Source organism: Ctenopharyngodon idella, chromosome 3 (assembly GCF_019924925.1).
Source record: "Ctenopharyngodon idella isolate HZGC_01 chromosome 3, HZGC01, whole genome shotgun sequence".
NCBI lineage: Eukaryota > Metazoa > Chordata > Actinopteri > Cypriniformes > Xenocyprididae > Ctenopharyngodon > Ctenopharyngodon idella.
In genome coordinates, this window is record NC_067222.1 from 51016621 (window position 1) to 51041458 (window position 24838).

General features: G+C 35.5%; 2 protein-coding genes across 3 annotated transcripts in view; one reads left to right on the plus strand and one right to left on the minus strand.

Moving 5' to 3' along the window:
* LOC127508724 (NACHT, LRR and PYD domains-containing protein 12-like) overlaps positions 1-24838 on the minus strand; it is a 506035-nt gene that overhangs the window by 274436 nt on the left and 206761 nt on the right. The window lies entirely within an intron of this gene.
* LOC127508721 (NACHT, LRR and PYD domains-containing protein 1 homolog) lies at positions 644-17380 on the plus strand. 2 transcript variants are annotated; one of them, XM_051886976.1, is made up of 11 exons: positions 644-3979; positions 4317-4354; positions 9183-9247; positions 9341-9555; positions 9853-10097; positions 10219-10359; positions 14622-14757; positions 15277-15306; positions 15462-15491; positions 15616-15888; positions 16064-17380. In XM_051886976.1, exons 1-11 carry the CDS (start codon positions 715-717, stop codon positions 16072-16074), a joined length of 4449 nt encoding a protein of 1482 aa, XP_051742936.1. In that variant the 5' UTR covers positions 644-714; the 3' UTR covers positions 16075-17380. The 2 variants fall into 2 exon arrangements, with proteins under 2 accessions (XP_051742936.1, XP_051742937.1); XM_051886977.1 differs by lacking the exon at positions 644-3979 and having other exon boundaries at positions 4240-4354.

Here is a 24838-nt window from a genome sequence, read left to right on the forward strand (position 1 = left end):
AGACATCTATGTTTGAGCAGATATTCACGAACGTGGTATTTCATAGTAAACACTGGTCTAAACATTCTAATATTCATCATGTTACAGTTCATGTGGCTCACGTAGATGATTACCATGTATTGATTAAATGAATAAATGCTAAATTAAATGATTAAATGATAAAAATGAATAAGTGGTATAAAACAAATGACAACTAAAAATGACTAATGATTATAAATTAGAACATAAAACAACACAAATGTTGCTATTGAGGATCCTTTGATCCTCTGTAATGATAACATGATCATCAGGTCAGCTTGAATGCTGCTGTTATTAAAGCAAAATGAGGACAAATAAAACAAATTCATGTTCATTTTTCAATTTAACTTGTCACTCAAATTGTTAGGCTGCGAAATGTGATAGAATCGTGTATTTATATCCAGACATTTCTTTAATTTTTTTCTCCTTAAACTTCTGTCTCTACATGAAACTGTTTGGAATCCACATCTTCACTCAGCTAACACCAGAAGACCTGAAAAATCCCTTTTATGAGTGATGGAAGGTCACACTATACCTTCATTTAAAGGTGGGACAATTCCTATATCAACTGAGGTCATAGATTCCTTTTCACTTCTTGACATTGTATGGTCCAACAAGTTTGAGAATGAGAACATTGACCCAGATGATGCCAAGAAAAAAGAAGCTGATTTTCTCAAAGGAGCTCCACCACAGTGGATGAATTTTTATTGGTCAGAAAAGGAAGCCACACCATTTGTGACAAGAAATGGCTACAATAATTTGATACAGTTAGTTAACAAAAACAAAAGGAAATTATGGAGTGTCATTGATATGCACTTGCTGTACCAGCCAGGGAGCGGCGGTTCGACACTTGCAATGCAGGTTCTTTGGAAATTTAGAAAGGAACTCAGATGTGCCAGAGTGACAGACTCTGCCCTGGATGTCACAGAGCTTTCAAAGCAAGTGGTCAAGCTTTTTCTTGTGGGAGACGATCAGGATCAGAACACTGTGCTGCTTTTGCTGGACATCAAGGAAAAGATGAATGAAGATCAGCCATTTAAAAGAATTCTCCAGGATAACCTGATCAAGGAAATAAATAGGCAAAACATCAAAGTAAACATTCCTGTCGTGATTATCCTAAACTGCATCATAATGGACTTTACACGATCAGATGAGTTCAGTCTTGAAGCAAACCTGTCTGAAGATGAAGAAAAAAGACTAAGTGAAAAACACAATGAAGTTACTGAGAAACATGAGGGACATGAAAAATTCAGGGGTTTCAACAGAATGCTTAGGAATTTTAGTTTACCACATGATCGGTCAGTTCTAAAATGCGTTGAAACCTTCACACCTTCCCCACAATTTTTCATGATCCCAACACCAAATGGTGGCAAAATACAAGTTAAAAAAAAAGAAACTTACACCAAATCCTGCCTTGACATACTATGGGCAAACATGTATGAAGATGTGCCATTAGATCGTCTGTCTGCTAAGGACCTAGAGTGTGAGTTTCTTAAAGGAGGTCAACCCCAGTGGATAGACTTTTACTGTTTAGAACATGAAGGTTCCTTGTTTGTCAAAAGAGACCTCTATGACTCCTTGATCCAACAGATCAATTTGCAGCAAAAGAGCCAATGGAATGTGACAACCATCAATCTGTTTCACCACCCAGGTAGTGGAGGATCAACACTAGCCATGCGTGTGCTGTGGGACTTGAGAAAACAGCTCAGATGTGCCAAACTCAATTACAAAACATCTGACATAGTGATCATCAAAGACGACATCATCAGACTATTTAAAGAGGGAGGAGAAAAGAATCATAACACAGTACTTCTCCTTTTGGATGTGGGGGAAGAAGGAAAAAAAATATCACATCTCTTGCATAAGGAGCTTCAAAAGAGAAGTGCTGGAGATAACATTCCTATGCTCATCATCATGAATGTAGAAAGCAAGACAACAATTCCCAAAAGCACCACTGTCAAACTCAAAATGGAGCTTTTACCAGAAGAAAAAACTCTGTTTAAGGAACACAAGGCAGTGATCAAGGAAAAGCATGGAGAGGATTCTGAGAAGTTTTATGGCTATAACATAATGCATGGAAACTTCAGGAAGGATTTTGTTAAAAATCTCATTAAAAATGACTTAAAATGTTATGCCAAGGCCAACAAGACTTCTACAAACACAAAACTCTTCTCATTTTTAGCCCTGCTAAATTCATACATCCCAGGCTCCAGCTTGCTTGGAAATTTGTGTCAGGAATTCTTTGCAAGTCAGCAGTCTCATGAAAAATTCGAAGAGGTAATGACACCGTTCATGGATCTTTTGGTGATATACACAGCAGAGCACTGTGAGGACAGATTTGTCCGTATTGCTCATCCTATGATTGCTGATGCTTGTATCCAAATGCTGTTTGCCTGCTCTATGACAAGAGGTGACATAACACACAGATTTCTGTATTCTATTGTGAAAGTATTGAACAAGCAGGCTGACTTTCTACACATTTGCAAAGACATTCTGATCACAAGACAAAAAGGTGAACAAGAGAATGACAAGTTTTCAAAACTCATTCTTGACATCATAGAAGAAGACCACCAAATGAACTCTGCAAACTGCACATCTGTGTTGCAATTTGCCTCGAAACTGTATTACAAAGATGCCTACTATCCTCAAGCTCTTGCACGGTTCTATTACATCAAACTAAGAGACTACACAAAGGCAGAAGAGTTTGCCAAATGTGCCATTCAAAGAGATCCAAAGAATTCTTTTATTAGAGATACACTGGGACAAGTTTACAAAAACAGACTGAGGAAAACAGTCAAGGATAAAGCATCACCAAATTATGCTCGTAGAGTTTTAGAGCATGCAGTTTCTGCTACTAAAGCATTCAAAGAGGAGTTAGAAAAAGCTGAAGAAGAGCAAGAATCAGATATTAGAAACAGCAATGTTCCAAATACTTTTAATATAAGGGGCATATTTGGTTACATCCAAGTTATCAAGATACTTTTTGATGCTCTCACACAGCACAGTTCACAGTGGGCAGAGTTTCTGAGAGGGAAAACATCAGTCACATCTCTTGGCTCTTCATTTAAAGACCAAAAACTTAAAAGATATAACAATTTCCTCAAGAACCTCAAAGATGAAATCAAGGAAAAAAAACATTTTTTTCAGTGTTATCTGACATACTCAAAACCAAGCATTGAAAAACAGGAACCACCATACTTTCGACGAGATGTTGATGAATGCTACAGGAGGTATGTGATACAAGGGGAACAGGCTGCCCAAAGTGAGCAGCAAATCCTTGAACTGAAACAAGCCAATACTTTTCCAGGGTTATTGCATCTCTTAGATCAAGACATCAGTAAGACAGAGTTAGAGAAGATCCTCAGATGCAGTGTAAATAATGCTGATGATAACCAAAATTACATTCTCGCCAACATCATTTTGTGCAACAAGTCACCCACATCTCAGTTTCTCATGCCAAAGAAAGAGCTTCAAAACATAATAATGAGATACTGGCAGGCAGAAAAAAGGTACAGAAGCCCAGAGTTTTATCTTCTGGTACTTTTGTTGTTTTGGCCTGAAGAGGATGAACTGAATCAAGGGACACCAAACCGGCCAAACCTTGCTGAGTCAGTAAAATATATGCATCAAGCCTTTGAGAGGACGTACAAAAAGCACCTGCGGTCACGGTACTTGGTGCCTCTCTTTTTCCTTGGGAAAGGTGAAAATTTGCAGAGATTGGTGCACAGATCAAAAGTAGAACAACATCTAATGGATGTTCTAACCAAAGGCGATGAGAAAGCTGAAATCCAGGACCTTCATCGAGTCCAGGGGGAGGTTAGAGACCATAGGGTCTTTGCTCTGAGAGGAGCTAACCAGATTGAAGTAACCCCTCACCATCCAGCCAGTGTGCGTGGTCAAGGCTTTGTTTCATTCTATCTTGGCTTTAATATTAAAGGCCCTGTAGCCTACAACATCAGACGTGAGTAATAATTCTGTATACTTTTTAAAAGCATGTAATAACTATATCACAATCACATTAATTTTAAAATACTAAAATGTTTTATTTACTTTGCATATTGTAACACATTTGATTGAATTTCCATTGGTCATTAATGATAATATCATGAAAGAAACTACCACCTATACTAGAACACTTTATCTGCATTGTCTTTGCATTTTATCAGTGATCATTATACTGGGACACACTAGAGCTCCAACAAGGAACAAAGAACATTTTCTATTCAAATGTAGAATTTTGTTTTATTTTGTTGTTGTTAGTTTATGGCTGATGTTCTTTTATCTTTTATTCTGTCAAGCATCACATAGACAATGTCGAACCTGTGTCAGTGTCAGGGTAAGTGAAAAGCAGTGAAGCTGGAATTTTTTTGAACCAGCTTCTAACAATGTAGCAACTCATAATGTAATAACTGTGCATAATGTAAAAACTGCATATAATGTAATAAGTATTACGTTATTATTGTAATACAATGTTCATAATGTAATAATTTTCTCAACACGTAATAAAATTTTGAGCTCATAATGTAATAATTTTTACATTATGAGAAATTTATTACATTATGAACTCACCAAAAACGTCATATTTTCATATATTGTAATAGCTTTAAAACATAAAAAATAGTATTCCCTTACAGTACATTTTTAAAAATCTAAATCCAGTCTTAAACTACCTGCGAAATTCAACATTTAAATATTCATGCAATTATTATTATCAGTGGAGTAGCAAGTCAGCCCTGGGCCCATATGCAAAAAATTTTTTACGGGCCCCCTTCGGTTTCGCGGGAGGGGGGATCGGGTTGTAGGGGATGTGCGTCTTATGCGAATGAGTCCCAGGACTTTAATATGAATAAGATATTATCACTAACATGCAGACAAATTTTGACTTTGCATTGCGGATCTATTTCAAAAATGTCAACAAAAAAAAAACGGCTTTTCAACACAGTCTACGTTTGAATTCGACCGATTCGACTCTGGCTTTGGAATTTCAGAATGATCATAGCATCATTTCAGATCGATGAGTCCAAAAATTATTCCAGTTATGAATTAATTATTCTGTCACAAATTATTTTATGTGCGTTTAATAAATTTATTAGAAGTTTCTTCTCTAAATATGTTTCCATCACATTTTATTTGTATTTTATTTTGTTGAATAAAAAGTATCCACCCCAGCAAATGTACGAGTTACATTTATTTATATCTTGTGCAGTATCTTAAAATGTGCAGAAGTAGTCGTTTTCAAACCAATATGACTTATTTAAAATTCTGTACTACTTACATTACTGCATGCATAGTTACAGAAACGTCAAATACAATAGATCAGGGTTTCCCAAACTGGGGTGGTTCGTAAGTTGATGACAAGCAATTAATTAAATTATAATGAAATAATTAAAAATCAAACAAATATGCTAAATAATATTCAAATAAAAAAAATCTAAAAAAAAAAAAAAAAACATCCTAAGAAAAAATAGAATTTTATTTCTTTAATCTGCATGTCATGTGACCATTCAGTTACAGAACTGAAGTTGTCTGCTCAGACGTACGATAATTATCGTATTGTACAATAATTTTGACTTCTGTACGATGTACGAGAAATAATGAAAAAAATTCCATAATGTACGATAATTTAATTGTTGGTCTGTAGATAAATAGCCTGTATTCTGTACGTTTGACTCGTCATGTCACCTTTATTTATAAAGCGCTTTTTACAATGCAGATTGTGTCAAAGTATAGCTTTATAGAGGGAACACAATTCTGGCTGTACAGCAACTAAAATAGTGTGATTGTCCAGCTTTAGTAAGTTCAGTATTGATTCATTCCATTGTAAAAATCATTAGCTATTAATTTAGTTCATTTATCTGTACTAAAAACTCATGTACGATAATTTTCTTCTAAATACGATAATTTTGAGCTTCTGGACATTTCCAATCTGGCAACACTGCTGCTCAATTCAGCGTGGGCTGAACGAGAGTCGCAGGACAGTCAGCTGCAGGAGTCAGATTTCACCTCACTTCGCCAATTTCGCTTCACCTTTGACTGATAAGATGATGGAGGAAGATTTGGTTTCAAAGCGAAATGTAAAAGCACCTTAAGCGAGTTTGTCACATGTTTTGTTGTGTTTTTCATTAAGAATAATAATGATCCATCATTAAAATACGTTCACGGGCGTTCATAACTGTGCGTGCCGCGGAGCCGTTATGAATGCCCCTGCGGCCGTGAGCATTTTACTTTCACTTTTGAATTAGCGATTTAAAAGGAAAATTTGGTAGGATAACACTTTATTTTACAGTGTCATTGTTACATATGTTACATGCAGTTACTATAGTAATAACTATAAATTATGCATAATTACATGCAACTAACCCAAAACCAAGCCGAACCCTAATCCTAACCCTATAGTAAGTACATGTAGCTAGGCTACACTGTAAAAAATGAATGTGATTTTAACAGTAAAATATTGTAAAAAATTGTAAATAGGTTAACAGTAAGTTCCAGTACTATATACAGGGAAAAACTGTAAAAGCTCTTACCAGACTTTTTATGTAATTTTCACAGTAAAATGCTGTAAATTTTACAATTTTTAGAAGTAAAAAAGAACAAATCAATGTTTAATTTACAGTCAAAAACTGTAAACTGATATTCCCACAATTCCCTGTGTGACACTCCACATTTGAAAGTATTTTGTTTAAAAAATCATGTTTCTTAATAGTTTTTGTTATCAGTTATGTACATTAGAGTTTTATGTTACATCTTCTGTTGTTTAATGAATGTTTATTGCATTATGTAAGTGTTGTGGGTTACCATGATGTTGTTTTGCGTTTGCGTGAATGACTCTTTGCACCCTCTTTACATTAGTCTATATTTCAGCTCGTGGAAAAGCTACTTGTGATGAACTCTGATTCTTCATGTGGCTTTCTCTTTTACCACCTGAATTATGGTGGTTGTCACTAGATGTTAAAGGTACAAAACAGATTTTAGTAGTAGTGTGCATTGTTGAATTTACTTGTTTACATTCAAATTTTCTTGTTTGTAAATTACAGTTTTATACTGTAAAATTGACAGTTTGTTCTGTAAATGTGTTTACAGTTTTTCTGTATTTTTTACAAAATTATTCTGGCAACCACAGCTGCCAAAATTATTTTGTAAAAACTACGGAATATTTTTTACAGTGTACTTAATATTACTCAGTACTTAAATGTATAATTACAGTGTAACAAAAAACACCTTAAAATAAAGTGTAACCGAAAATTTCCTCACGTCACATCCCAAGTTCAAATGTGTAATAACAATAGCAATGTAAAATACTGATAAAAACTTTAAAAAGGATAAATAATCAATGTTTTTGAAGTACATACAAATGCGCTATTAAATTATTGAAATATATACTTAAAATCTCAGAGGGTACTTCAAGTAAATTAGTGGGCCAAAGGGGTTCAGCTGACAAAAAAGTTTGAAAACCCCTGCAATAGATCATCAATTCTTAATGATTTTTCAGTACATTTAACATAGATAGTCTATAGCAAGTTATTGACATCATTAGTTCTATTATACTTCATTTTTCTGAACATACTGCATGTATACGGATTCTGTCTTGCGCTCACGGGTTCACAGACGCGCGTGCAAGCCTTTGAAAATATTTGGCTGCAGAAAGACGTGTTCGGCGTGTGCACTGCGCACTATCTAGTGGACTTTTGTTTTCAAGCACTCAATTCACTCTCGCATGGGCTGTTGTACGGTACACACACTGTTCGTGCCATCATAAAAATTGGGGACATCCGCGAGTACTCCTGATGACAAATTACACGATTCGGACGGGTGAAGTATACTTTGGGGGTTAAGCCCGTAATAGCGGCCCCCCAATCTGCCTGGGCCCATATGCACGACACATGCATACCCTGCATGCCCAGACGCTACACCACTGATTATTATTATTCTCATATTTTTATTAAACATAAATGCACTCATATTCCTTTACAGAAAATTTTAAAAATCTAAATCCAGTCTAAACCTGCCTAAAAAAATCCACCAGATTACTGATGCTACAAATACTACTATTACTATTATTAATATTATTATAACTACTACTACCAATACTACTACTTATACTTATTATATTCATATGGTATACATAATGTTAAATGACAAATCAACACTGTGTAAAAATGTTGTAAATCCCCCCCACAGTATCAATATAGCAATGAGGTGTGTGTGTGTGTGTGTGTGTGTGTGTGTGTGTGTGTGTGTGTGTGTTGCACTACACAGGTAGGTTAAGACTGGATTTAGATTTTTAAAAATGTCCTGTAAGGAAATACTAATTTTTTTATGCTTTTACAAGTTTTACAATGTTTTTTAAGCTATTACACTTATGAAAATATGACATGTTTTTGGTGAGTTTATAATGTAATAAATTTCTCAACGTAAAAATTGTTATTACATTATGAGCTCAAGATTTTATTACGTTTTATTACAATATTAATGTAATACTTATTACATTAATAATAATACTTATTACATCAATGTTAATGTAATACATATTACATTATTTACAGTTTTTACATTATGCTCAGTTATTACATCACGAGTTGCTACAAACAATGTTTCCTATTTTCTATTATTGTCATGCCAAGCCAATGTTCCCCTGGTCTTGTGAGGACTTTTATGTTATTTCCTCTTCTGTGCCATGTTTTGTGGTCCTTTGTAGTTTTTCTTGTTGATTTAGTTCTTTGATTGTTCCCAGGCGTGTCTTGTTTGCCAGTTACCCAAGTTAAACCCCAGTGTTTCTTGTTGAGTCTTGTTCTACATGGATGTTATGTTTGGTGCACTCATTCTGTTCCCTGATTCTGTGTTCTCCGTGTTGGATTTGTTGGTATGTTTATTTTATTTATTAAACTCACTGCATTTGGATCCAGCCCTTTTTTTGTTTTTGAGATCACCCTTCATAACAAAAAACTACAAAGGACTACAAACATGGTGCAGAACAGAAAATAATATGAAAGTCCACACAAGACCAGGGGAACACACACTGGGATCTTAGTGAGATGGTTTGGGTAGACTCTTTTCAGTTTAAAAAATGTATTTTTTAAATATTTAATTACTTTAGAAAACAAATGTTAATCTAGTTGTATTTGCTGCAATGTAGTTTATCTTTAATCCTTACATTGTCTCAGGATTCATCTGAATGGGACCTGATTGAACCCTCTGTGATCTCAAATGATGCACAGATGAAGTACAGGTGCTGTATCTGCTGCATCTTTGCATCTATTTTATTCATTGTACATATTTTATTTGCAGAAATGGTAATCCCAAATGTATCTTTGTCCACCAGAATGGATCTTGCATCAGGGTGTTATGAATGCAGGAGGACTGGTCTTCGTATTGAATGCTCTCATGATGTTCAAATAGAGTATCTTATTCGTGACTGGGAATGTGTAAGTGATATTCCAGAAATGGAGCATTTTACACCATGTGGCCCCTTGATGGATATTGCCATCATCTCAGGAAAACTGACGGCAGTCTATCTACCTCACTTCCTGTGTTTAGGTAATTTTATTATAATTAATCGAGTCAAGTAAAATGTATTTGTACAGCACTATATTCACTATATAGTTCCATCTAGCTATATTGTATTTATTATTTTGTCTAGCATATATATATCAGTGCCACAATATCTCAGGTACACGTCTGAGTGTTTGAGTGTAATTAATATTAAAATGTTTATATTTTAGTTGGTTTTGTTTTAAGCAAGAAAAAGCAGTTTATATATTATGTCTAATGCACTCATTGTAATGCTTGCTTAGTTTTCAACTGCTTATCATGATCTAATTTAATACATTGCAGGTGGACCCCCCATTAAAGATGCAGCGAGAATTCTTCATGTTGAAGACAGTGGAATTTCATTTGAGAAATGCAAGTTAACTCGATTCCATGCCAAGCTTCTGGACCACACCTTCTCCCCTAAAGGTGTTCTTGTGAGGCAGGGCCTCCCTGTGAATTATCACTGTGAAGCACTGATCTATCAAACTGTGAAATCCCACCTGACACTTCATGTGTACTTGATTCCAAGTGATAAAAAAATGATAGGGGTAAGTGTTATTGAAATGAACAAAACTAAAGATGATCATGTTCCTGCCTCTCAAAGTGTCTTGGCTTTATGGAAGAAAAAAATATATACATCTGGAAAAGTATGACATATCCTCTCTGTAGGCTGTTGAAGAAAATGAGATAGATAGCAAGGCTATCTCAAAGCCAGGGCCTGAATGCTCACTTCTGATGAAGACTTGGTTTTCACTGAAGACGCTGGAGAAAACAAAGAAATCTGAGTGCAATTCTGAAATCATACCTATGGTAATAATTGTATTGTTATTTATTGTAGTTCAGTGTGGAAGCTAATTTTCTGCATTCCCCTACATTCTTCTATCAAAAACCATCTCAAGGATATTTATGTAACCCGCTTACCTGAGATGGGAATGAGACACTGCGTTGATGCTAAGTGCACACCTTCAGAGCGTGTCTGTGTCTGAACCATGTGCGCTACATGGCAATCTCATTGGCCAAGAATGATGTTGGGTGATGCCACATAGTTACGTGCCCCTCTTTTAAGACTAGGGGTGAGAAGAGGAGTGTAACAAAAAAGGCATGGAGAGAAGGAGAGGACTGCCTTCTCCAGGTCCCAGGGCAGATACAAAATGCTCAACAACACCAGTTTCAAAATAACAGAAGATTTATTAAACAAACTGTAGGAATTAACAAAAGACTTCAGGAGGGGAGAGGCCAAAACAACAAACAAAAGAACGTTCTTAACTAAGGTTTTTAAGGGATAACTTACCTACCAAAATAAAATACAAATACAATTCCCTTTCTAAACACAGGAGAAAATGTGGTTCTTTTGTACACGTACAAGTATGAAATTCAGCCGAAACATGTAACAGCCCAATACCTACAAAAAAGTCCCTAGGTGCAAAATCTGAAAACCCAACAGGAAGTGAGATGTTTTGAATTTTCTCTGCAAAATTTTTGAGGTTTTTATGGCGTTTATATAGTCTCAAAGCTCGCACACATAAAAACAAGAGCGCGCACATGATATGAGCGCACAGAACAGTGTCCGCGTGCAAAAATGCGCTCTCGCGAGAATGACGCTGAGCAGCACTCGTTCGACCCTCTCTATGACCTCTCAACTGCTCAACCCCTGCTTGCTCATCAAGTTGACTTTTGAGTTTGGAGGCGGGAACAAATGTCAGATGTCTCCGCTCCTGTGATTGGTCATTTTCAACACATACCGCTTGTTAAGTCATGGCCTTAGGAGTATTTTTTTTTTTTTTTTTTTCATTCAATAATTAATTATGTATGAACAACATGGCAACACCGCGAAGTCTTGATTTGCCCCGGTGATCATTTCTAAGCGTTTTCTGTGGATTGTTATACTGTTGCCGTTTGGACTGTTTACCTCTTGTGATTCTCTGCTGCCTGCCTTGATCCTTGCCTGCTTACTGGACTGTATTTGTTTGCCGCCTGCCCTGATCTCTGCCTGCTTCCTGATACCGTTTGTCTGCCGCCTGCCTCGACCATTGCCTGTCCCCGTTTACGTCTCTGCCTCTGCCCTTACCTGTGTGTATACTATTCTCAATAAAAGCTGCAAATGGATCCCCATTCTGTTGACCCATCATTACAGATAAGTTTTGGGATCATTATTTTTTGGTAGTATTACAGCACACAATGAGCCAGGGGTGAGGCCAGAAACGGCCTTCATAAACAGGGTGGGCAAATTGCATAATTGTATCGAGTATGAAAACTGCATGCCAAATTATCAGGGAAAAAATGCAACATGAATGAATGAATTTATATATTGTCAGACACTTCAGACATTCATGCTTTGTCCGTCATTAACAGCCACATCTAAGGCAGTAAGTGCATTACGTTTTCATTAACTTACAGTTATAAAGTTTACACTGGCTATGCGGGCACTTAGGTTTTTTTTTTTTTCCCCTTCCTCAAATTTTCATTTTTGGGTGAACTATCCCTTTAAATAGCCTGTGTGTACTTCATCTTTAATAACATGAGATTTTGGCCAAATGTCAGAAAGAAAAAAAGAAAGGAAAAAAAAAAAAACTAAGTGCCCATATTTGTAAATGTATTTATTCACACTTATTTAACTCAAAACCAGATTCCTGGTTTATTTCATGATGCAGCAAAAATTGACTATCATAATTAGACTGAAGGGTGTTGTATTTGTGCTTTTCTTATTAATATCTCATGACTGCCACTTTTCTTACTATTTTGCTTACCAGAAGTTTCTGTCTTACCCATGATACTCTCCAAAAAAGGTCATGATGCCTATCCACAGCAGTGTAGAAAAACTGATTTCTTGTTTTTAAAAGATGAAATTCCAACTTTATTTTGAAAATAAAACAAGATAATAACCATAACTTGATGAGATATTAATAATGAAAAATTTAATTCCAGTATTAGTTAACTGTGAACCTTAATGTAGGGTGGACACTTGTGAACCATTTATTAATAAGTTATAAACATTAATAACCTGTGAAAGTGAACCTTAATGTAAAGTGAACACATGTGAACCATTTATTAATGAGTTATAAACATTAATAACCTGTGAAAGTGAACCTTAATGTAAAGTGAACACCTGTGAACCATTTATTAATGAGTTATAAACATTAATAACCTGTGAAAGTGAACCTTAATGTAAAGTGAACATGTGAACCATTTATTAATGAGTTATAAACATTAATAACTGTGAAAGTGAACATTAATGTAGGGTGGACACTTGTGAACCATTTATTAATAAGTTATAAACATTAATAACCTGTGAAAGTGAACCTTAATGTAAAGTGAACACATGTGAACCATTTATTAATGAGTTATAAACATTAATAACCTGTGAAAGTGAACCTTAATGTAAAGTGAACACCTGTGAACCATTTATTAATGAGTTATAAACATTAATAACCTGTGAAAGTGAACCTTAATGTAAAGTGAACATGTGAACCATTTATTAATGAGTTATAAACATTAATAACCTGTGAAAGTGAACCTTAATGTAAAGTGAACACATGTGAACCATTTATTAATGAGTTATAAACATTAATAACCTGTGAAAGTGAACCTTAATGTAAAGTGAACACATGTGAACCATTTATTAATGAGTTATAAACATTAATAACCTGTGAAAGTGAACCTTAATGTAAAGTGAACACATGTGAACCATTTATTAATGAGTTATAAACATTAATAACCTGTGAAAGTGAACCTTAATGTAAAGTGAACACATGTGAACCATTTATTCATGAGTTATAAACATTAATAACCTGTGAAAGTGAACCTTAATGTAAAGTGGAAACGTGTGTATGTGTATGTCAGGCCATAAATATCCAAAAACGATGAAGGGGCGCTTGCTTTAGTGTTGCCACCCCTTATAGACCTCATGCTACCCCTTTGCCACCCTATATATAATTTTCTAGATCTGCCCCTGTGGCTAATAATATAGTCACAGACCCTAATCATGTCCTACATAATTAAACCAGAGGTACAGGGTTCCAAGATTCAACAAAGTGAGGCTAAAGCACTCTTTTCTGCATCAGGCTATCAAGTTGAATAAGAAACTTATTCAAAAATCAGGAGTACAAGAAGCCAAGGTGTTGTAGTGTTGTAATTTTGTAAGCGTAGTATGACCTCCAGTAAAGACTTAAAAATAATCTTTTAAATATTTCAGTGTACAATGCTATTCTTGCAATGGAGCTGTTGCTTACACATTACATCTGCACTTGACTAGAGCACCCTCACTAATTTGATTCTGTATCCTGGCCTGGAACAGTCCCAGATAATACTAACTTATATTGACATGTTTTACAGCAAAAACTGACAAGCGCCCTTGTTGTTTGTGTGCAGAAACCGATAAGTCCATTTTAGCGAATCAGCACGCAGTATTCAGGTCAGATGACAAGACTGCTAGTCACTTCAAAAAGACGCGCTAGCTGAGGGAAATTTTGTCAAAGCTGACTAAAAGTGACTTTTAGTCAGCAAGTCCTTGTAGTCTTACATGCTGAACCCTTGGTTGTCCTTTGTGTGTGTGTGTGTGTGTGTGTGTGTGTGTGTGTGTGTCTTCTCTGTGTGTCTGCATGCATGCATGTGCGTGGATGTGTGTGTATGTGAACTTTAATTTTGTAAGTTGCCTGTATTTTTGGAGTTATTATTACTTAATCAAAACAACCCAACTGCAGTTTGATTGATATTACATGGAATGCACAATAAAAAAATAAAAAAAATAAACATGATTTGTGAGAATTAATAAAAAAATTTATTAAAAGTTTTTGCAAATGAACTCTTCAATTTATAACATTTTCATTCAAGGGCCAGTAACTTCTCACTGGCCATTTTATTTTGCTAGTCTCCTTTGCTTTGGAGGCACACAATTCTGAGCTTAAGATACAGATGTAAGAAACAGCTCCAAGAGCAAAATAATTATATTGTGTATAAACTATTATGATTCAAAAGTGCATAAACCCTCTTAATCCCCATTCCCCTTACCCAGCCCAAATGGCACCAGTGCCCTCATCAAAACCTTCTAACCCCTTCCTTTCTCTCCATCACAGCAGTTACAACTCAAGTACAAGCCCATAAAACCAAATTTCTTTGAAGTATTCATTGATTCTCCAAAAGAGGACTTTTACCTTCAGCTGATGTCGCAACATCTCAAAAGAGGTGTATGGGATGTCAAAATACGTCAAGGTAAGATTATTCAGACATTTGTTTTGAGCTTCATCTTGTTTGGGGCCAAGCACTAGTAGTACGGTCAGCTGATGAACTAGACACTACAACATTATGTATTGTAAATGTTATACAATTTATTCTGAATGAAGATTTATACATCTATGAATTTTAAGTCAAAATGATTTAATTCAGTGATGTAGACATGCTAGACATGCACTACCAATGCCAAACAGGAAGGCTGTTAAGACTGAGACAGAACTGATGCCTGCCACAGACCACAAGCCTTTCCTAGAGCCATTGTCATAGGCTTTATGTCATAGAACAAGTGCTAAATGCAGTTTTAAACTAGGTGATTGAAGCAAATGTAAAGAAATTTATTTATCAGACTAACACCTTACTATTTGACATTACTGTCTGTTAAAACTTGTCCCAGTCACTCATCCAAGTACATTATTGCTTCTTTAACTTCATGCAAATAGGATTTATTTTATGCTTTTTAAATAATTCAGATATTTTTGTTTCCCTTTATCCTTTCAGCTGATTATAGTCAGAGTATTTCTTCAATGGGTATGTGACAATAAAATTCCTTGTTTTAGCAGTGATTTAAGCATATGCTCAATAAACATTATGAAACGTTTAGAGCGAACATGTAATAAGGAAATCCAGAATTCACAATACTGCATTTTGTTTAATTGTAATTTACCAATTTTCTGCTGTTACAGATGTACGCAGAGAATCTTATAGCTCAAATGGTAAGCAAAAGAAAATACTGTTTTCAATTCATTTATGATTACTCTATATACTTAATAGACTAGAAGACTTCTTTTTTTTTTTTTTTTTTTTTTTTTTTACAATAAAAATGTGTTTTGTCATTAGCTGTAGGCAACAGACCTGTGCGTGAGATCCTCCTTGAGTATCTGGAAAATCTGGACTCAAGAGAACTGAACGATTTTAAGTGGCATTTGACTGAAGGTGTGGCAGCCTTCAAAAAACTCCCCAAATGTAAACTGGAGAAAGCGGAAAGATGTGATATTGTAAAATGTATGATTGATCAGTGTGAAGTGGATGGTGCTGCTAAACTCACTGTGACCATTTTGGGAAAAATGCAAAAGAACAGTGATGCAAAAGAACTGCAGGAGAAGCTTGAAGGTAAACATGAATTCTCAATAAGAAAAAACTCAATATTTGCAAGAAATCAAAATCTCAGTTTACAGCTCTGACTGTTTTCTGTTCTTTTAAAGTGGTCATCTGTAACATGACTTGTCTGTCTGTTTATCATCTCACCACTTTTGTGTGTGTGTGTTTGTGTGTGTCTGTCTTCCAGCCACAGTCTGAACAGCAACCATGATGAGCAAGAATGGATCGATCAGTTACAAGACAAGCTAAGATAAGCACAGCAATTGATTGTATAAGAACTCTATAAACTAAATGACTTTATAGAGGAACACTATATCTGTATGTAAACATTATTTTCATTAATCTTAACCTTTTTTTCTAATAATTTACATAGTTCATTAATGAAACAATGTTTGTCACCTAAAAATATAAATGCACGATGCAGACTGATTTAACTCATGTTCTGTTACAATTGGCTTTGTTGTCTTTCTGTTTGTGGCTTAAAGGCAGGGTAGGTGATTATTTTCCAGAAACATTTTTTGTTATGCTTGTTGAAAGTCTTCATTAAGTAAAGTGGTCTAAATTTATTTATATAAATATTGTTGTGTAATGTGCATAAGAATACAATTATGCTGTCTCATTGTTTGACATATTTGGCTAATGTATTATGTACAAAGGTTATTTCCTGGAAAAGTCTTACATAGGCAATTATGAAACTATTACACAGGTACTGTATTTGTAATACAATGAATATAACATTCATATGATGTCTTAAAGTCATCACCCAGTAGTACTGTGAGTGTTAGGCTAGAGAGCACTGCAGAGTTATATGTATGTGTAGAAGCAGCTGTACAGAGTTAAATTCAAGGTCAAAGAGAAGGAAAAGACCACACTGTTTATTAAGAACATGTTTTATTAGGAATAGAGACAACACACTTTATTGTTGTAACTGATTTATTAAGAAAGACACTACAACTGTTATTGTAATCGATTTTTGTAGTTTATTAAGAAAGATGCTACAAGTGTTGTTTTAAGCATTTATTAAGAGCATGCTGGTAGAGTAGAGAGAAAAAAACATGTATTAGATAGAGCTTTGCTAAAGAAAGAGGCAAAAGGCTTTATATAGACAAGTCCTGAGAAATTTCCTGGAGCTCATGAAACCTCAAGACTTTGAATTTGATAAAATGTCTGTAAGAGTCTGATAAGTTATGAGGGGAATTCCAAAGAAGATGACCTCAAGAGGTCAGATTGTCCATAAAAAGGCTTAAATGTGAAGACCTCCTGAAGAGCTTCTTCGGCACCAGAACCATTGCTGATATTGCCTCGAGTAAATAACTTTTTGATATTTTTACTTCATTTAATACTTGTACAGATTACTTGTACTGCTAGAAATACTGATTGTAATAAATAAATGAACTTATAGTTTTATAACCAGTGTTGGGAGTAACGCATTACAAAAGTAATTATATTACAGTAATGTATTACTTTTTGCTGTAATAGTACTAATATAACACATTATTAATAAAAATTACTAATACATTACTAATAAAACTAACAAAAACAGTAACGCACGTTACAACAACACTTTTTAACCCAAATTAAGTGGTGTTAGTTTTATTTTTTACCAACACCGCAAGACATTCCAGCACCAAAAAAAACAAAAACATAAAATCAGCGGGTAAAATATGTCTTTTTCCTGCTGCTGGAATTCGATGGTTGAGATGTTAATCCCATTATTTTCAGAGAAAAGGACAAGAACGTAATAGTCAAGTGCAATATTGCAATCTATGTGTGGCACTGAGGGAACTTTCTAGAAATAGCGCTTGAAAAAAACACCTGACCCATGCCACGGCAACACTAAGATAACCGAGAGAGCTTCAGGGTCGGAAAAGAGAAAGAACGAGATGAGAGCACGAGCAAGACAAAGATGGAGAAATATCAGTGAGCCGCGAGCGCGCATACACGGTTTGTTTGCGCATCAATAACTGACTTGCTCATGCTTAATGTACGACTCCTGTATGTCACTGTAATTACCTTCATTACAATCGACATCAATCAAAACTTTAGCGACACTGGTTTTATTTATGCATAGGCCTCATCTCCAAAAGTGTGATAAGATTTCCACGAGCCATTCCTATCGTGACACTGATGATAAAATGTGCGATCCATTTGAATTCTATTGAGAGTTAAACACGTTAAAACGCTATACTGCCGTCCAAAGGCAATCTACACATCTACACATTTGATCAAAATTGTTTAAAGGTGCCCTAGAACCCTTTTTCACAAGATGTAATATAAGTCTAAGGTGTCCTCTGAATGTGTCTGTGAAGTTTCAGCTCAAAATACCCCATAGATTTTTTATTATTCAATTTTTTAACTGCCTATTTTGGGGCATCATTAAATATGCGCCGATTCAGCACGCGTCCCCTTTAAATGCTCGCGACTCTATAATACATTGCATAAACAAAGTTCACACAGCTAATATAACCCTCAAAATGGATCTTTACAAAGTGTTCATCATGCAGCATATCAGATCATGTAAGTATAGTATTTATTTGGATGTTTACATTTGATTCTGAATGAGTTTAATTGTGCTCCGTGGCTAAAGCTAACATTACACACTGTTGGAGAGATTTATAAAGAATGAAGTTGTGTTTATGAATTATACAGATTGCAATTGTTTAATAATAAAAATAACGACATGACTCTGATCTCCGTGAATACAATAAGAAACGATGGTAACTTTAACCACGTTTAACAGTACATTAGCAACATGCTGACGAAACATTTAGAAAGACAGTTTACAAATATCATTAAAAATATCATGATATCATGGATCATGTCAGTTATTATTGCTCCATCTGCCATTTTTCGCTGTTGTCCTTGCTTGCTTACCTGCATAGTCTGATGATTCTGCTGTGCACATCCAGACGTCCTGCCCTTGTCTAATGCCTTGAACATGGGCTGGTATATGCAAATATTGGGGGCGTACATATTAATGATCCCGACTGTTGCGTCACAGTCGGTGTTGTGTTGAGATTCGCCTGTTCTTCAGAGGTCTTTTGCAAAAATCTAATTTACATAAGAAGGAGGAAACAATGGTGTTTGAGACTCACTGTATGTCATTTCCATGTACTGAACTCTTGTTATTCAACTATGCCAAGGTAAATTCAATTTTCAATTCTAGGGCACCTTTAAGGCTTGAAATGGGCTTTGTGACATCTGTTCTGTCTTGTGACAAAGTCTCCTGGTTCAAATTTGTCCCATTTCTGAGAAACGAGGGTGTCAAAATTGCAGTAACTACAAAATCGAAGCTAGTACCAAGGCAAACCACAGTAAGTGATGTTACTGCGTTCTAGCTTTGTTTTCCCGGCTTTGACACCCTGCGGTCAAATGATGGTCGAACTCGCGTTAAAACGCAAATATCCAAAGACGAGTAAGGAAGATAGCAAAATATTAACTCCTAGCCAAGAAAATGACAGTTTTATAATCAATTAACATTAACTAGCTAGCTGCTAGCAAATTAGACAGATATTTTAACCTACCTGCGCTGCTCCATTGAAGGCAATATCTACTCTGACAAAATAATCAGGGGCGGACTGGCCATTGGGAGTACCGAGAGTTTTCCCGGTGGGCCACTGGACAATGTGGGCCGGCCCGTTGCAATGTAAATATATGTGAAGAATGAATTAAAGAAAATTTACGTAGTCTGTATCCTCCGTAAGCCCAGACGAATTGTTCACGCGGGCGCGGCCCATTCGAGGCAAAAAAAAAAAAAAAAAACTTAGTGTGCCCAGTCTGTCTAGTACGGTGACCGGGAGGGGACATGTTCGGTTCACTTAGTTTTGTCGTGGCCACAACATATAAACTCGTGGGAACGTGATAATATGTTGTGGTCACGAGATATTAATTCGTGGGAACGTGATAGTAAGTCGTGGTCACGAGATTATTTTGTCGAGGTAACGACATCCTTATGTCGTGGCCACGCGATGTAAAGTCGTGGCCTCGAGATCATATGGTGAGGGAACGATATTTTTTTCTCGTGGCCACGACTTCATTATGTTGAGGGAACGACATCTATTTCTCATGGCCACGAGTTAAATGTGTAAACAACCTGCGCTACCATTGCAACCTGGAATTTTCACATATGGATTTTAATTAAGAATGATAAAATAAGGACGAAATTAAGAAATTATTATATTAATATATGATTTGAATGCTGTCTATATAGTCAACATTGCGCGCAACCCTTACAAAAAAATCCTGCAGGAAAAATCCTGGGGAATCCTACAAGAACCATGCAGGACTCCTTCAGGAATCCTACAGGAATCATGCAGGACTCCTTCAGGAATCCTTCAGGAATCATGCAGGACTCCTTCAGGAATCTAAGCCTACAGGAAACCAAGCATTATAGTGCAATAGTATCAGTTCCTATTGGACTTGTGCAGGAATTCTAATGAACTATTATGTATACTCATCCTGTTGGACTGCTGAAGGGATGCAGGCCCTGATGTATAAAAAATCACTTTCAAAAAAGCAATGTTATGTGTCTCAAATTTAAATACCAACAAAAAATTAAAAACAACTTCAGAAGATGTTAATTATTAATTATTTATTATAAGTGTGAAGAAAATGAACTCTGAACAGAATGTGGCCCTTCACTCTGGAGAAACCGATAACTCTGGCCTCTAGAAAAAAAAGACATTTTTGCCTTAACTTAGCTAATAAAACATTTATAAATATAATTACATGCATATGTTCTAATGAATTTGCCCTCACCTCTTATATGTACTTCACCACTCAGTGTTGCAGTGTAAAAGTGTCCTTCTTATGCTGCCTGAGAAATATAAGTATACAAAACATACATAAATACTAAAATAAAAGGTCTACTGCAATTATAAAAATGATCATCTTACAGATTAGTTCATATGTGAAACAAAATGTGTAATAAATAATACTTAAAATCTAAAAAATTGCATGTAAAAACCTGGTGAGGAGTTTGTTCATCATTCATTTTTTCTCGTAAAGCAGCCCAAATAAACTTTCGTGGAGTTGACGGAAATTTCTTCAGAACAGTGTCTGAAAAAGAAATGTAAATAAAGTTTAGTGTCAGATACTTGTTATGAGAGCATATATGCTTAAAAACCTTTAACACTTTTATACCTATAATGAGTTCCACTTTTGTGGGGTCCAAAGGAGGCTTGGGTTGGGATTCTTTGTTGGCATTTCCAATTTTTCCTGAAAGGCTGTGGATAGCCAACATCCTCCTTCCAAAAACAGCCACAGTCAAAATCCTTAACCATGGCTGACCATGATGTGCCTCCTCTACCACATGCCTACTCCTAAACCTACCCATCACAGGAAACTTTCTGCATTTTTACATTTGAAAAAAAAAACTTTAATTACTTTATTTTAAACCAGTTTTACAAATGAGGACGTCCCTAAAGGGAGGTTGTGGAGATTTTGTCAGGTTTTGATCACTTCTGGGTACAAAATTGTCCCCAAAATATGGTTAAGTAGACACACACACACACAAACTGAATTGACTTATTTAAATGGTGTGAAAAGAAAATCTAAAAATAGTATTGTCACATGGTCAAGTTCAGAAGAGCTGAGATGTGAAGAGTCGGCTGGTTGAAGGGCAGCACTGCAAGCTGCACTTGTTACAGAGGTTGGCACAGCATGCTTGTTTACACTGTTAGGCAGCAACTCTCCAAATCTGTTAATAATCTCTACATAAAGAAGAACAATGTTTAAATAAACTCCTTCATTCATAGCAAAAACTATATGACCATGTATATAAATAGCTTACCATTTTGCAATTTAAAGTTCAGAGCCTTTAGTTGCTGATTCTCTATTCTCAAAGCTTTGATTTCTTTTCTCAAATCATTTAATTTTTCATTTTCTTTGTTTTTTTCTTCTATTATCTTAAGCAATAGTGTGTCATTTTGTGTTTTTTCCACCTAAGTTGAGAAACAAAATTAAAGTCACATAACAGCAAAAACACATGATACACAAAAATAACAGTAAAAGATGTTAATATAATTTATCAATAAGTTTTACTCTTTTAAATCTCTTCTGGACTTGATCTGGACTTGATGATGGGGTGTTTTCTAGACTAAATATTCTTTTTCTTTCTATTGTTCTTTTTTCAGGCAGCTTGCACACTTCTTTCTGCCTTTTCTCTGACTCCATCTGATTCAGTCGTTTCAGCCATTTCAGTCCATTCAATTAATGCTCACATTTTGTCTATAATGGCAAAAATATTACAATTTTAAACACAGATAGATAGATAGAAACACATATAGATAGATAGATAGATAGATTTAATCATTTGTCTGAATAGCAACACAAAACCGTTAACTTCATTGTTGCTTAATGTTTCCACGGTAACATATTTACCTACAGTTAACTATGTTAAGAAATGTAACCAATGTATCCAAGTAGTAATTAATGAACTTTCCCCAGATATGAGAAGTAGGCATGTGCTCCTGGCTGGTTTGTGGTTTGGTGCTTCTAAGCCTAAAATGAATTTCTTTTTGCAGTCGTTTGTTGATGAGTGCATTCAGGTCTAACAGTACAGCACACAGGACAAAGTACACAGATGTATGTGTTTAATCTTGTCTGTGTATGTGACTCGGTGGCTCGCTGCTCTGTCCAAAACACTAAGCAATTTAATGGTGAATATGGATGCAACTGGTGTTACGAGAAGGGAGAAGTAGCAGCTAAAGGAAATGGATTCACTAGGGTGTATGTGTCGCAAACAAGAGATGTGAGACCACGTACCCACAGCCAACATTTTGATGATGTTAAAACAGCAGTCGAAACAGGCACATGTGTTAAGGGAGTCAAAGGGCCATCCCCTTTAATGCTTTTAACATTTTTCAATATAATTCTGGGCTTTGCTTTTGACTATATGCATGGCATTTTACTGGGTGTCAGTCGGCAATTAACAACTTTATGGTTTGACTCAAAATATCATGGAGAGAGATGGTATTTGGGGAGAGAGATAATCACCATTGATAAACTACTACTTCAAATCAAGCCGCCAGTTAATATTACAAGACCTCCACGCAACGTACTTACTATTAAAAGATGACATGAGTTCTCATGACATAGATGTAGCTGAAAACCTGTTAAAAACTTTTGTGAGCCGCTTTGAGAGACTGTATGGCAAATGTCATGCTAGTTTTAATGCGCACATTTTACAGCATGCAGCACAGTCAGTACGAAACTGGGGTCCACTATGGTGCCAAAGTGCATTTATTTTTGAAAGCCACAATGGTAACTTGCAAAAGCTCTTCCATGGCACCCAGGCAGTTACAGAACAAATAGCCAATAGCTTTTCTCTTTTTCTAAGTATTCCCCGGCTTCTATCTACTGTTTACGATAAGAGTGTTAAAAAACAAGCACAGATTTTGTTGACCGTATGCTACGTGGGTATAGACTTGCCACAAACTGTGTAAAAAAGACAAACATAATCTTTCTGGGCTTACCAACAGTAAGAATGCCAACACCTAGAGAGGCATTAACAGGACATTGATGTTCACCAATGTGCATTTTTTTATTGAAGAGCTATAATTAATGGAAACAGGATTCGTTCAAAGACAAGCACAACACTGTCAAGAAGGATCAACCATGCAGTTGTAACAGAACAAGGCACAATGGCATTGGTGAGATCATTTGTTGATGTGGGTTTTGATAAAAGTTTTGCCTTTATTGATCCAGTTATTACAGCCAAGTTCAATATGGTTAAAGATAGACAAACAGGAACTGCTTTCTCTGGGATAGTTAGGGAAAATTATATTTCAACTGATGTTAAATGAATCAACTGCAATGAGATTAGAACAACTGTGTGTACTTAAAGGATGTGGGGCTTGTACAGAATTTACTTTGCATTCAACCCAACAAATGGAGTCGATTAATTACTATTCTATTTTTGTCAAGTATATATATACACTTTAACATGATTATTTTGAACATTCTTAAACATCTGCAGTTAACACATGTACAGTGATAAATAGCTCAGTTTTTATGTACACTGATCTCTGTTTTATATTTGTACAATGATAAATATTGTTTTACAATAATAGCTCAGTTTTTATAAATGTTTACTGATCTCAGTTTTATATATGTACAATGAGATAAATAGCTATTTTAGTATATTTTATATATATTTTGGATTGTTTGTTTATGCTGATAGTATGCATTCTTGAATTTTGGAAAATGTATTTGGGCCAGTTGAATAAATAAATATTTTATGTAATACCGTAACATGCTGTGTATATCATTATTTGAAAAATCCTTTGTAATGTAACAACATTTATTAATAATGTAGTTAATATAACAACTATTAATGAGGTTCATATCAGAAATAAACATTAACATTCCAGCCAAACCATGAATTTTATATCCCACAGGTATCTTATAATTTCTGTAGGTTGTTTTGCATCCCTACAAGAAGTCAGTGGACATACCTACAGGAATCCTATAAGTACATAATAAATCCTGCAGGAGTGATACATTCCCCTTTACCAAACACAGGCAATGGTCAAGGTAGGCAGCAAGCGATCATCAAACAAGGAAAACAGTCCAGGGTCAAAACAAAGGCAAGGCAAGGCAAGGCAAGGACAATGAGACATGGAGACAAGGTGGGATAAAGGCTAAACAATACTCAGCAATGAGTGTGTGTGTGAGTGCAGCTTATAAAGGGTCACTGATGGGAAACGAGTGTGAGTGTGTGATTGGTTCCTAGATGAGGGATTCTGGGAAATGTAGTCCAGAGTGATGTATAACTGTGTGTGCAATGAAATGGTGAACCAGCGACCTCTGGTGGGGAGTAGCAGGAACCAGCAGGTGCCGGATATACGACATATATATGACACATGTATACAACATATAGACCTCATGATGACTGTTATTTTCCTTCACAAAGAACATATGCACTTTAAAAATACAGAACAAATATACAAACTTATATTTG

Bases quoted from the DNA above. Each gene is read 5' to 3' on its own strand.
- LOC127508721 (XM_051886976.1), top strand. From the start codon at position 715: ATGAATTTTTATTGGTCAGAAAAGGAAGCCACACCATTTGTGACAAGA. The intron at 9,556-9,852 runs GTAATTTTATTA...AATACATTGCAG, and splicing joins ACCTCACTTCCTGTGTTTAG to GTGGACCCCCCATTAAAGAT. The intron at 10,098-10,218 runs GTAAGTGTTATT...TCCTCTCTGTAG, and splicing joins GTGATAAAAAAATGATAGGG to GCTGTTGAAGAAAATGAGAT.